Below are 12,727 nucleotides of genomic sequence, written 5' to 3' on the forward strand. Positions count from 1 at the left end.
ACAAAGAATCCCACGACGAGGTTGGTGCTCTCCTAGTCTACAATCACGTACTGTGAGCTATAAATCACACCACTATTAAGAAGTTGAGGTTAGTAAGGGGTTGTGAATCATAACGGAATAGGTGAAGTCTCTTTTGTTAATATTGACCTAAACTCCTTATTGGTGCCTAGTTTAGGTCCCTTAAGGTTAAGGGCGGTTTTTATTAACACTTGTTGAACTGTCTTCACACTTATGATCTTTCTCATCTTAGTAAGTATAGCCTATGTGAAATGGTGTCTAGAAAGGGGACAACGTTCATAACAGGTTATTGAATCCAGAAGTGCGTACAAATGGGCCTAAACCACTATGTGGGAGTAGTTCATGCCAAAATGGATTCTGCCTCTTTTGTTCGCCCTCCCCCACCTGGCCATTTCAGTAAGGTTGCCCAAAGGATTTGAAAGAAAGTTTGTGTCTAGGCGACTATACTTGGGCCGCACGTCTAAACCATGATTCACAGTGTCGTATTGAATTTAGCTACTTTCAATTCAGACTTCCAGAAGCCATTGGGAAGTCAAGCGCAAACCCTTATCAAAAGGTTTACGTTAACTGCCCGAAACATAAGACCTCCAGTTACAGACCGCACTCGCGTGCAGACTGTCGTGGTCTTTTCGAAGAACAAGTAATCCAAAGAATTTCTCCCCACCCTCCATCGACAGAGATGTCAACTGAACGAGGAGGAAATCAACATCCTACTACTGAAGGCCAGAAAGTTCCCGCCGCCCAGCCTAATCAGGCTGGCGATACGTCTAGCATTACCCAGGTAGCCGCGAGCGCAGTTACAACTATTGACTTTGTGCCTATTCTCTTTCCAGAAAATGCGACCATAGAAGAGCGGCTTAATATCCTTCAACAGAATTCTGTTGCATACCATGAGAAGATAGAAAAAGCCCTTGCGGAGGACCGTCAACGGCTTGATGAGTTCACGATCTCGGTCAAGAGGCTTGAGCTAGGGGCACAACAAACACAAGGTCAATTGGATGGCATGAACCAAAAAATGCAGAATAACCACGAAGAGTTGTTGGTCGCAAGCAAACACATCGTTTCAGAAGTCGCGAAGATTCGCAAAGAAGGATCCAACGTCGCGACCCAGATGGCCATGCAGAAGACTGACCTCGATCAGGCCAGAGAGGTTCTACATAAAACCCTGGGAGATCCTAGCGCCATTCTGGGCTCTCTAGGTCAGTCCCCCATATCTGGCAAGTACATACCACCAAATGCTCGAGAAAAAGCAAGCGGCGGCAGTACGGCCACATCCGTTGCTGCCGCATCAGTCAAAGGTAAAGAGACTACTTTGGCAACGGGTGGGAAGAACAACGCCGCGTCATCAGTCACACAAGGGGCCAGGACTTTGAAAATCAATGAAGGGGCCCTTTCATATAATAGCATGTTTCCCCAATACGATAGCGACAGAGTTGAATACGTGCACCACGATCAACCTCCATCAAGCCATTATGGTATTGACCAGGTTGAAAGTCCAGCGAAGGTCACAAAGGGTCAGCCAGCAGTGGGTTTTACGTCACAGATGTCAACCCGACACAAAATGACCCAAGGAGGCTGCGTATCTTTGGTTAATCAGGCTTCACAGGCGTCATCGCTGAGCTGGCCAGTTGATGATACAGTGGCTCACCCACCTCCTCCTGATCCAAGATATATAAGGAGAGAGGAGGTAGAAACAATGATCAGGGCCGCGAACCAGAGGCCTAACCTGGAGGAGGCCTACCAGGGGCCCTTCACACCTCATATTACACAGACACCTTATCCTAGGGGATATAAGAACATTACGTTCTCTACTTTATCGGGAGAGGAAGTCGAAAATGCCACGACCCATTTGGTTAGTTTCGAGTACAGTGTGGCCAGTACCAGAACGACGACAATCTGAAGTGTAACATCTTCGCTACTTCTTTATCGGGGTCTGCCTTCACCTGGTTCACTAAGCTGCAACCGGGATCAGTTGCGAGTTGGCCCGCGATGGAAAAGCTGTTCAAGGAAACCTTCGGGACTATCGAGCTGGAAGTAGATCTGGCTTCACTCACTCAGATGGCTCAGCAACCAACTGAATCCGCTGTCATGTACCTTCAGCGCTTTCAGATCCAGAAAGGAAAGTTGAACGTGATTCTGCCGGAGAAAGAACTGGTGAAGTTGGCAATCAAAGGCTTAGAGCCCCGTCAACGCAAAAAACAGCATGGAAGCATGTTCAATTCCATGGGGGAACTGATCACAGAAGTAGGAAGTTTCGAGCACTTGCTCAGGGAGATGGACGCTATGAAAAACGTCTCGAAGGGGACATGCATCCTAGGGAAACGCCGAACAGTGGCTGCGCTCAGCCATCAATCCAGTTCCTTTGATCCTTACTACAAGAGTGAGGAATCTAGTACAGCAGAGGCTGATGAGTCTGAAGAAGACGAGATAGCTGCCCTGGAACTCACCGGGAAAAAGGCTTCAACGCTAAAGCAACTGAAGCTGTGCAAAGAGCCGGTGAAGCTCAAGTCGGTGGTTTTCACCAAACCAGAGTTCGCAAGTTATACTTACGACGTGAACAAAGCGCATGAAATCTTGGATGAAATGATCGCCGCGAAGATGGTGAAAACCGACTTCGGCCCATTTCCCAAACCAGAGCAGCTAAGGGGGAAGAAATACTGCAAACTCCATAATATGTGGAATCATAATACAGCTGATTGTATTAAGCTGAAGGATCAGATCCAAATCTGGTTAAATAACGGTAGTTTGCAAGTAGAGGCGCCAACAACAGCAACAGCGTTGGTGGACCTAGATCCCTTCCCAGATACCGGCATCAATATGGTCGACGTGACATGGGGTGAAAAAGATCAGCAGAATCAAAGTCCAGACCACGCGGCTAAGGATTTGATAAGGGCTGGAGACAAAGCCGTGAAGCGGGAATCCAAGACTCGTTTACCCATCGTCCTATGCTCGCGGTGCAAGGAAGAATGTGACACTCAAGCCCTGCATGAGGAAACATCCCAGACTGTCCGCTTTGGATCTCTGCCACCAATACGGTTAGTATCATTCTCTAGAAACTTCCAACCATGCAGCCCAAGAGTACACAGTGGTTCATAAACTCCTTCTCCAAAGGACTCAAACTTATTCAAAAAGTTGAAGACCGCGAGGGAAGAAGGGCAAGCAGATAAGCGGCAAGGGGTTTTTACCAGACCTTACATTCCGCCGGTGTCAACGTCCTCCTTCAAAGAAGGGAGATGGTATACACAGAAGAAGGGCAAGGCGGTGGAGATGAGCTCTTCAAGGAAGAGAAAACTCCAGCGGAGGTTTGGAGAAGCAAAGCGAACCTTGGAAGCACTAGATCAAGGACTGATCAAACCGTCGCAATTACTGAAACCTCCAGGAGAGTATCAGAGACAATTGGAGGCACTGGCCTCCAAGAGATTCGTTTCCCCGCAAGTTCAAAAATAGCAGCCCAAAGTATCGCACAAAGAGCAAAAGCCACGTGCCCCCAAGAGCAGCGCTCAGGAGAAGTCCCTAGTTCCCGCGAGGCAAGAACCGCCGCCAGCTCGTAAAGTCAATGTTTGGCGGAGAGTATCTCGCGAAGGAAGAAATAGTGAGCCTTCCATCTTTGACAGGCTGGGGGGGGCAAAGACAATCGGTCCGCAATTGTGCAGAAAGTTCAAAGTTTGGTGGTCACTCTCCCAGAGGAAGTGCCAGCGGCGAAACAAATTTCAGAGTCACTGAACCAGGTTCCTGTAGTACAGGAGCACGAACAAGCCAAGGCGGTGATCCCCGCAGAGGAATCATTGGTTGCTTTCATGGTTAAACAATTCAACGCTGATATCCCAGCAGATGAACCCAAGCTCAATCTTGATGATGACATGGACGAAACAGAAATGGAGGATACCTCTTGCAATATGGTTTATGTGCTCCCTGCTAAGTATGCCTTACCAATCGCAGCGCAGGAATGCGTAGAAGCTGACGCTATTGGAGAACAACAATTGCAGATCACTTCAGCCACAACAACGCCGGTGGAAAAAGTAGTGTTCCTTGAGACTGAAGATGCTAATAGCAAGGGTTTCTTCATGAGCTTCCCAAGGCCCACACCCACCATGGTGCAACACATGCGACCTTTGTATATCACAGCAGAAATTAATGGGATTAAGGTCAGCAAGATAATGGTTGATACCGGCGCGGCTGTGAATGTCATTACTACCAGAACCATGCATCTGCTAGGGATCAAGAAAGAGAAGATCCAATCCACGTCCCTTACGCTAAAGAACTTCGCGGGGATTGTGACCAAAACATTGGGTTTGCTTTTCCTACGAGTCAAGGTGGGTCCAGCAGAAGGGGTTTACGCTTTTTTTTGTTACAGATTGCTATGCGGCATATAGCGCAATTCTGGGCCGCGACTGGATCCACAGGAGTTATTATGTCCCATCCACCCTTCATCAGGAGCTGATCATATGGGACAGAGTCGCGGACAAGGCAGAAATTGTTAAAGCAGACCCGCGACCTTTTTCGGTGTCCGCCAGCTACGTGGACGCAAGGTATTACCTAGAACCAATCTCTCCTTTACAAGTCGTTGGTATTGATGATAAGGGCCGCCCCACAGGGGTGACGACCTTTGAATTGGCACAATGGGGGCTCGCGGTCGCAAAAAACGACCTCGAAAGGCCTGGATATGCGGTGCCATCTCCAAGTGTTAATTAATGGATCAAAAAAGAGGCCTATGCACAAGTAGCGACATTGGAATACATCGACGAAGAAATCTCCGATCAGGAGGAGGAAGAAGAGCCTATCCGATTGGCTCCAGCAGCATTGGATGATACATCGCCAAAGGTTAGAGATCCTACAAACAAGGTAAATTTGGGCAGTGAGGTGAAGCCAATAGAAGTGGCAATAAGCTCAAAATTAGAGCCTGGTGAAAAACAGGGGCTCATCAATTTATTGCGGGAATATAAGGATTGTTTCGCAGAGAAATATGAAGATATGCCCGGATTATCTCCTGACTTGGTCTGCCATAAACTGCCGACTATCCCAGATCAAAATCTGGTGAAGCAGGAGTCCAGGAGAATGAACTCAGAAACCCAGGTGTTGGTTAAGGAGGAAGTCGAGAAGATGCATAAGTCAGGAATCATCAGGGTAGCCAAGTATAATCAGTGGCTATCCAATGTTGTTCCAGTTCGAAAGAAGAATGGCAAAATGAGGGTGTGCGTCGACTACCGCGATCTCAATAAGGCCACTCCCAAAGACGTTTACCCCATGCCTGTTGCGGACATGTTGGTAGACGCAGTTGCAGGGCACGAACTGTTGTCTTTCATGGACGGCACAGCGGGATATCACCAGATTCTGGTCGCGGAATAAGATAGACACAAGACCGCATTCCGCTGCCCTGGGTTCACGGGAGTTTTTGAATATGTGGTCATGCCTTTTGGACTGAAGAATGCCGGAGCAACATATCAGAGAGCCATGAACCTGATCTTCCACGACATACTTGGGAAGATCTTAGAGGTTTACATTGATGACGTCGTCGTGAAGTCTAAGAAGAGTGGAGATCACTTCACGGATCTCAGAAAAGTTTTCGAGCGCATGCGGCTACACAAGCTCAAGATGAATCCCGCCAAGTGCGTTTTTGGAGTTCAGGCAGGCGATTTCCTGGGATTCATTGTCCATCAAAGGGGCGTTGAGGTCCCTGAGGATAAGACAAACGCGGTCATCAACGCATCTCCCCCGCGAACGAAGAAAGAATTACAGCGACTACTGGGTAAGATCAACTTTTTGCGACGATTCATTTCTAACTCTGCGGGCAAAATCCAGCTATTTTCCCCACTGCTGAAGTTGCAAGGACAGAACGAGTTTGTGTGGGAACCTAAACATCAAGAGGCTTTTGACAAAATCAAGGCCTATCTAGCGAGCCCGCTAGTGCTTGTTCCTCCCAGAGCTGGATTTCCATTAAAGTTGTATGTTTCACTAGCTGAGCCTTCCATTGGCAGCCTCCTCGCTCAGGATGATGAAGAGGTTGTCGAACATGCCATCTTTTACCTCAGTAGGACACTCACAGATTGCTAAACAAGGTACACTCCAATGGAAAAGCTGTGTCTTACATTATACTTCTCAGCATGCAAGTTGCGGCATTACATGTTGTCCTTTACTACTTGCATCATTGCTCAAACCGATCTAGCTAGTCAAGTATATGCTATCGCGACCTATCCTGAGAGGCCGTATTGGCAAGTTGGTGCTCGCCTTATCAGAATTCTCACTATAGTATGTCCTACAGAAATCTGTAAATGGGCAAGCCATCGCGGATTTTCTGGCACATCACCCTATGCTGGATGTCCCCGTGGTTAGAGATTTAGAGGTCGCTGCCACAACTTTAGATCGCCCAGATTTGGCGTGCTTACCAGAGTACGCCGCGCTGTATCAAGCCACAGTCTCACTCCAGCCCTGGGTGTTATATTTTGACGGGTCAAGAACGGATACGCTAGCAGGAGCAGGAATTGCACTGGAGAATCCGGTTGGAGATCACTTTTCGTACTCATTCTAGTTGGAGTTTCAATGTACCAACAACCAGGCAGAATATGAGGCCTTAATCATAGGCCTAGAAATACTGCTGGAAATGGGAATTAGAGATGTACAAATACTTGGCAATTCTCTCTTAGTTATCAATCAGTTGTGCAATGAGTTCAGATGCAATAGCTTCACGTTGGTCCCTTATTGGAACAGGACATTAGAACTGTTGGACCAATTTGATAACGTACATCTTGAGCACATTCCTCGCGAGCGAAATTTTGCCGCGAACGAGTTGGCCCAGCTGGCAACAGGGGTAACATTGAGATATGGCGTACGGGAGAGAATCCTTAAAGTCGAGCGTCGCACGCTTCCTTCATGGATGGCGAGAAGAGATCCTCCAGACGATACCTCAGTCGCGACCCTGGAATCCATTGACGTGGATTGGCGCATCCCTTTGATCAATTATCTCAAGCATCCTGATCAGACCACAGATAGAAGGATTCACTATCTTGCCCTCAACTACTTCCTCAAAGGTGATGAACTTCGTAGACGAGGAGAAGATAGCGTGGATTTCAGATGTGTTTATGGCCGCGAAGCGAAACAACTCATGCGCGAAGTTCATTCTGGCATTTGTGGAGCTCACCAAGCAGGTCCAAAGATGCGATGGTTGCTCAGACGACATTGATATTTTTGGCCCAATATCTTGAAGGATTGTATCGCGTTCGCTAAAAGTTGTTTGGATTGCCAAGGTCATGGGCCGGTCCAGCATGTTCCTAATATTCCAATGCAGCCCATTATACAGCCTTGGCCCGCAAGAGGATGGGCGCTGGATTTAATTGGGATAATTCACCTACATTCATCACTTCAACACAAGTTCATCATCGTCGCGACTGATTTCTTTACAAAGTGAGTTGAAGCAGAACCTTTGAAGGAAGCATCTGGTGGCACGTTGCGACAATTCCTATTCAGAAACATCATCTGCAGATTTGGGATCCCAGAAGTTTTTGTTTCGAACCGAGGGGCAGCTTTCATGGGTGGTGAAGTTGATAAACTGGCAAGAGAATGAGGAATACAGTTCATCCATTCCAGTCCATATTATGCTCAGTCTAACGGTCAAGCGGAGGCCAGCAACAAGATCATTATCAATTTGCTGAAGAAAATGTTGGAAGCTAATCCACGACAGTAGCATGAGACACTTTATGAAACTCTTTAGGCCTACCGCACCTCTAAGCGGAATCCCACCGTGACAACATCTTATGCTTTGATGTTTGGCCATGATGCAGTCCTGCCGTTGGAAGTCAACGTCCAATCATTACGAGTTTGAGAGCAACATCATCTCATTGGAGAAGACTACGTTCAGGTTATATGGCAGGAACATGAAGACCTTAGCAAAAAGCGCTTGGAGGCTTTAGATAATTTGGTCATGGAAAAGCAACGAGTCGCTCGCGCCTATGACAAGCGGACGCGGGGAAGGAGTTACAGCGAAGGAGAGTTGGTTTGGAAAGCAGTTCTCCCGCTTGGGAAGGCTCGTACATCATCTATAAAATCTTAGAGAAATGAGCTTTTCATCTCAAGGACCTGGATGGAGATGTCCATCATAACCCTATCAATGGGAGATACTTGAAGAAATACTTTCCCAATGTCTGGGACTCGGAGGAGTCGTAGACAGTTTATTCGCATAAGACATGGGGGACAATTCTAGTGTTCCTACACTCGCAAAGCCCATTCATGAAGGCCTGTTTTTGAGGCCCATAATCATTTCTTTGCTATGCCTAGCAACACTAGGGGGCAACACTATACAATACGAAGCCCATTTAGCCTAGCGACACTTCAATAGAAATTGTTTGTTTATATTCATATTTCGGTTTTTTGTTCTTCTTTGTTCTTTATTTCGTTGGTTGTTTGTTTATTATTAGAGTCAAAATGAATTTTGGGTAAATATCTTCTTCATAGTAGGCGCATCCAATGGGATGTGATGTCTAAGGTCTAGTTTGGATACGAGAAGTGCTGACAAAGGGTCTCGTCCCCTGTTAATCAAGTGAGCTGAGCTCCGCCAAAATCGTTCCTCTCTTCACCTGGTCATATTCCAAAGGAGTTACCAAAAGGAGAAGAGAAATATCCCTAAGTCCAAAATGTTTTTTCTTGTTTGTTGCGTCACTTTATGTGTTGTTCTTGTTTTTGTTTTGTTTTGAGTCTTAGGATGCCCTTTCAACTGTCTATGTTGAGTTTTTGTCTCCAAAATTATGGCTTAAACAAAAAAAAAAAAACAAAAAAAAAAAGAAGTCGTAAATACAACTCTTAGGGGGCAATTCTAAGTGTTCCTACACTCGCGAAGCTACTAAGCCGAGTCAGCGGCTCCGGAAACTTTTTCCAGCTTTGCCCTCGCAGGAAAGGCTGCTCAAGGGAAATGTGAGAACAACCACCGTGACCGCCACCTCCATCGTAAGTAGTCTTCATGTTGTCAAAGATGTCCTCACCATGCACGGGAAACAGTGAAAGGGTTTCAATCTCCTGGTGATCTTCTCCTCTTTGTTCCATGAAAGTTTGTTCTACATTCATCTCAAAGAAAGTAGAACTAGTTCCCCCTCCAGCTGAGATTGAACAATCCCTAGCACTCTTCTCCATGTTCATAGATCCATAACCGCCATAGTTCCCCATCTGCCCGTTAAAAGCAATCATCACACCAGCGGAAGAAGCAGAAGCAGGTGCAGAAGATCCAAAGTTAATATACTGATCCTCATGTTTCCAAATGGTAACATTGTCATCACCAACAAGCCCTGATCTTTGCATGGGCACATGAACATCCGAAGTGGACTTCTTCTTCTTCTGCTTCTCCCGAGCCCTTTGGTTCACGAACCAATAATAGACATTCTTGAACTCGATCTTGCCGTACCATTTCAGCTGGAGACAGATCCTCTGAACCTGCTCTATAGTTGGGGACCTAACTCCCTTGTTGTAGAAAAGCTCCTTGAGGATTCTTATATGATCTGTAGTAGGAATCCACCTAGTACTGCTCTTCTTGCGAAGCATGTTAGCACTACTCTCGGCTGCTTTGTTGCTTCCTCCATCCTCGGTTGGTTGCTGGGTTTGTGGTTCCATTGGTGATGGGTTGAGAGAATGTGAGAATTGAAGAGTGGTGATGATGAGTAATTAAGAAGGGATTATTGGCGCGTGGGGGAACCGAACGGTTTTCGAGGAAATAACTGTTCCATTTTCAATATTATCTTCTCACTGTGGAATTAACCGAACGGTTTTCGAGGAGGAAAAAAGGGACAAGCAGCATGTGAGGAGCGGTTTTCGAGGAGGTAACTGTTCTTTTTAAGAGATTATTTTTCACGACCGTTGTTTTTCAACAAGTGATTAGTGCCTTAAATCTCGGAAAAGAATGAATTATTGGCGCTAAGAGTTTTGAGTTGGGAGCCAGCAAGTGGATCCAAAAGATACATATTTTCTCAAAACCCTCGCCGCGAGGCTCTTTTTGACGCGGAGCATATTTTAAAAGTTCATATTATTTTCAATATACAACTATGGGGGCCTATATTTGGGGCATTGCGAGACACGTTGACTCAGCTTCTCACGGATATTTGATTATCAGGATAAGAAAATATTATTGTATTCATAAAGTGGCTTTGTGGCCAAAAGCAATACATTCATTACAAAGCCAAAAGTGGCTAGAATATAAAACAGGAATCTTCGGATATCTTCTGAATCTTTTCTCAATTGGAAGCAGCTATGGAATCCAACGTCGGGTTGAGCCGCGACCCCTTTACATGGAAGCGGTAGAGGAATACAACATAGGCTTGGCCAACACCATTATCCATGAGAAGAGGAGCCTCCAAGCTCCCTCAATTGGAAGCAGCTATGGAATCCAACGTCGGGTTGAGCCGCGCCATTATCTCCTGGAGGGGCAGAGAGTGAAGGAACCGAATATCAGCTTGAGTCTCTACACCCCCTCTAGCCTTGGTAACCACCATTAGTTGGACGTGAAGTATAGGAACAGCCATTCTGTAGCTTGAACCCATTCCTTCAAAGAGTCCATCCCTTCTCATCTCTCCAAGATTCTATCAAGAAGAGAAAGGGGGAGAAGGAGGTGAGAACCAAAGCCCCTTCCATCTGGAGGACACAACACGGGCCGGGTCCAGAAGGAAGGAAACAGAGGAGGAAAGACGAACCACATAGTGGCCTTCCTCCCTCTCCCTGTTTCACTCCGTGTGTGGGATTCTAACAAAGATGATCTCGCATGATCGTGGATCCCACACTCGAAGCCCGGCCCCTCGCGTTTCTAAACCAATCTGAAGCCTGGCATTGTCGTTGCAGGATTCCAGAAGGACGAAACAAGGGGTTGCCTAAGATTACGCCATAAGGCCTAACCTAGGCTTAAGATTACGCCATAAAGCCTAAAATTTAGAGGCTAAAGGTCATTTCATGAGGGGAAGATTTGTGAAGAATGAGAAAAAGAAGCAAGGACTGAAAGGCCATTTCTTGAATATTTCAGAAAAGTTGTTGTGAGTATTCCTTTCTCGAAATACAACTATTTATAGGGACTTCAGGTAAATCCCCACCCTTGGATGAAGCTCAATTTCAAAACTGATGTCAGTAAATCGAGATTAGTAATTCCAAATCTCGGGAAAAAAGGGACTAGCAGCATGTGAGAAGCGGTTTTTGAGGAGTTAGCTATTATTAGAGGATCAATAGCATGTGAGAAGACCGAACGGTTTTCGAGGAGGTAACTGTTCTATTCACGAGATTATTTTTTCACGACCGTTGTTTTTCAACGAGTGATTAATGCCTTAAATCTCGGAAAAGTGAGGATTAATAGCATGTGAGGAGACCGAACGATTTTCGAGGGGGCCTACAGAGATTGGCCCGCAAAGCTCAATTTCAAACAAAGTTCCTCCACGCGGAGGTTCGCCGCAATAGCACTAGCTTCGACCTGAGTGGCCTGTTCTCTGACACGGGCCAGGTTGCGGCCCATTTCTTCAGAAGCAGCCAGAGGTTCATCAAGTTGGGCTTCTTCTGCAGCAATCGCATTTTCAACTAAGGCTAAACCGGTATGGAGGTCCTCGATCCGAAGTTTGAAGTCGGACCTTTGGATTTGTAGTTCCAGCAGGCGGATGGTTCGCTCATTTAAAATACCGCGAGAGATGTCCATTTCTCGAGAGAGGCTATTCAAAGCCTCTCGAGTGTCGTGAGCCTGGGCATTCGCGGCCGGTTGAAGTTGGCGGGCCCTACCAAGTTCATTCAGCAGATCGTCAATAGCACTAAATTGCTGCAGGGTCAATGCCTTCTCCTGGCGAAGATACCTTAGAGCTTCCAAGACTCGCGGGAGGATGTCAGTCTCCAATACCCGAGGACCCAGATGTTCATGAAGCACCATCTTAGCCTCATCCACAGCAGAAGGAGGAGTTACCTCCAACACCCTCATCAATCTCTCGAATCTGGTAGGAGGAGGAGGCGGCGGAGGCGCCACAGGATCACGAACCACCAATGCAAAAGGGTGGACAGCTTCCTCAGTTTCTTCATCTTCAATAGGTTGGTCTGTCCCTTCAGCCGCAGGAGAATCTGGAAACTCAACTCGCGGCTCACCGTGGGCAAGTGGAGCAGATTCAAGCACAGAGCCCTCGGCTTCGACGGTTGTCCTATTTATTAGCGAGACTTGGGGGGCACCACCACCGTCAGTATCATTTTCCATCTCTGGGGCGACTATCCCTCCGATAGGACCCTCAGCGTTTGCAGCCACCTCCTCGGTACAAACAGAATCCTGGTCAGATTCATAAATGTTAGAGAGCGGGGTTGGATCAAAAAGGGAAATGGAAAGCATTGGCCAACAGTGGCTTACCTCTCGAGTTGTTGGGTCAATATTTGGTACGTGGTCACCAAGAGGAAGAGGCCCCGCCTCATTCACCTCTTGGACCTCTAGTGCCGTGAGAATCTCTGTCGTCATCAGTTCCTCATAAACGGCAGAAGTCTCAGAGTGGCTTTCCACGCTTTCATCCTCCGAGGAGTCGTCATCAGAGATCGTTATTAGAATCGTAGGACCTTGTAGATGCTCTATAGATGTGGGAGATGGAAGAGGCGCCACGGGGTTAGTTGATGCTTGAACTAGCAAGAAAGTTGGCTCTTCTGCAGTGGCTGAGGGTCCAGCCTCACTCAGGCGAGAGGGATCAGTGGTCCTTTGACGGACCTGTCAAAAGATACATAGTGAAAATCCTGCCCA

General features: G+C 46.9%; 1 protein-coding gene across 1 annotated transcript; it reads right to left on the bottom strand.

Moving 5' to 3' along the window:
- Window positions 1-8,946: 8,946 nt before the first annotated feature.
- LOC133726811 (protein WUSCHEL-like) lies at window positions 8,947-9,609 on the bottom strand (the record flags this gene model as incomplete). The annotated part of the gene is made up of 1 exon (XM_062154438.1): window positions 8,947-9,609. A coding segment is annotated over exon 1 (663 nt), but the record flags the coding sequence as incomplete, so codon positions are not given.
- Between the last annotated feature and the right edge of the window lie 3,118 nt (window positions 9,610-12,727).

Source organism: Rosa rugosa, chromosome 1 (genome assembly GCF_958449725.1).
Source record: "Rosa rugosa chromosome 1, drRosRugo1.1, whole genome shotgun sequence".
NCBI lineage: Eukaryota > Viridiplantae > Streptophyta > Magnoliopsida > Rosales > Rosaceae > Rosa > Rosa rugosa.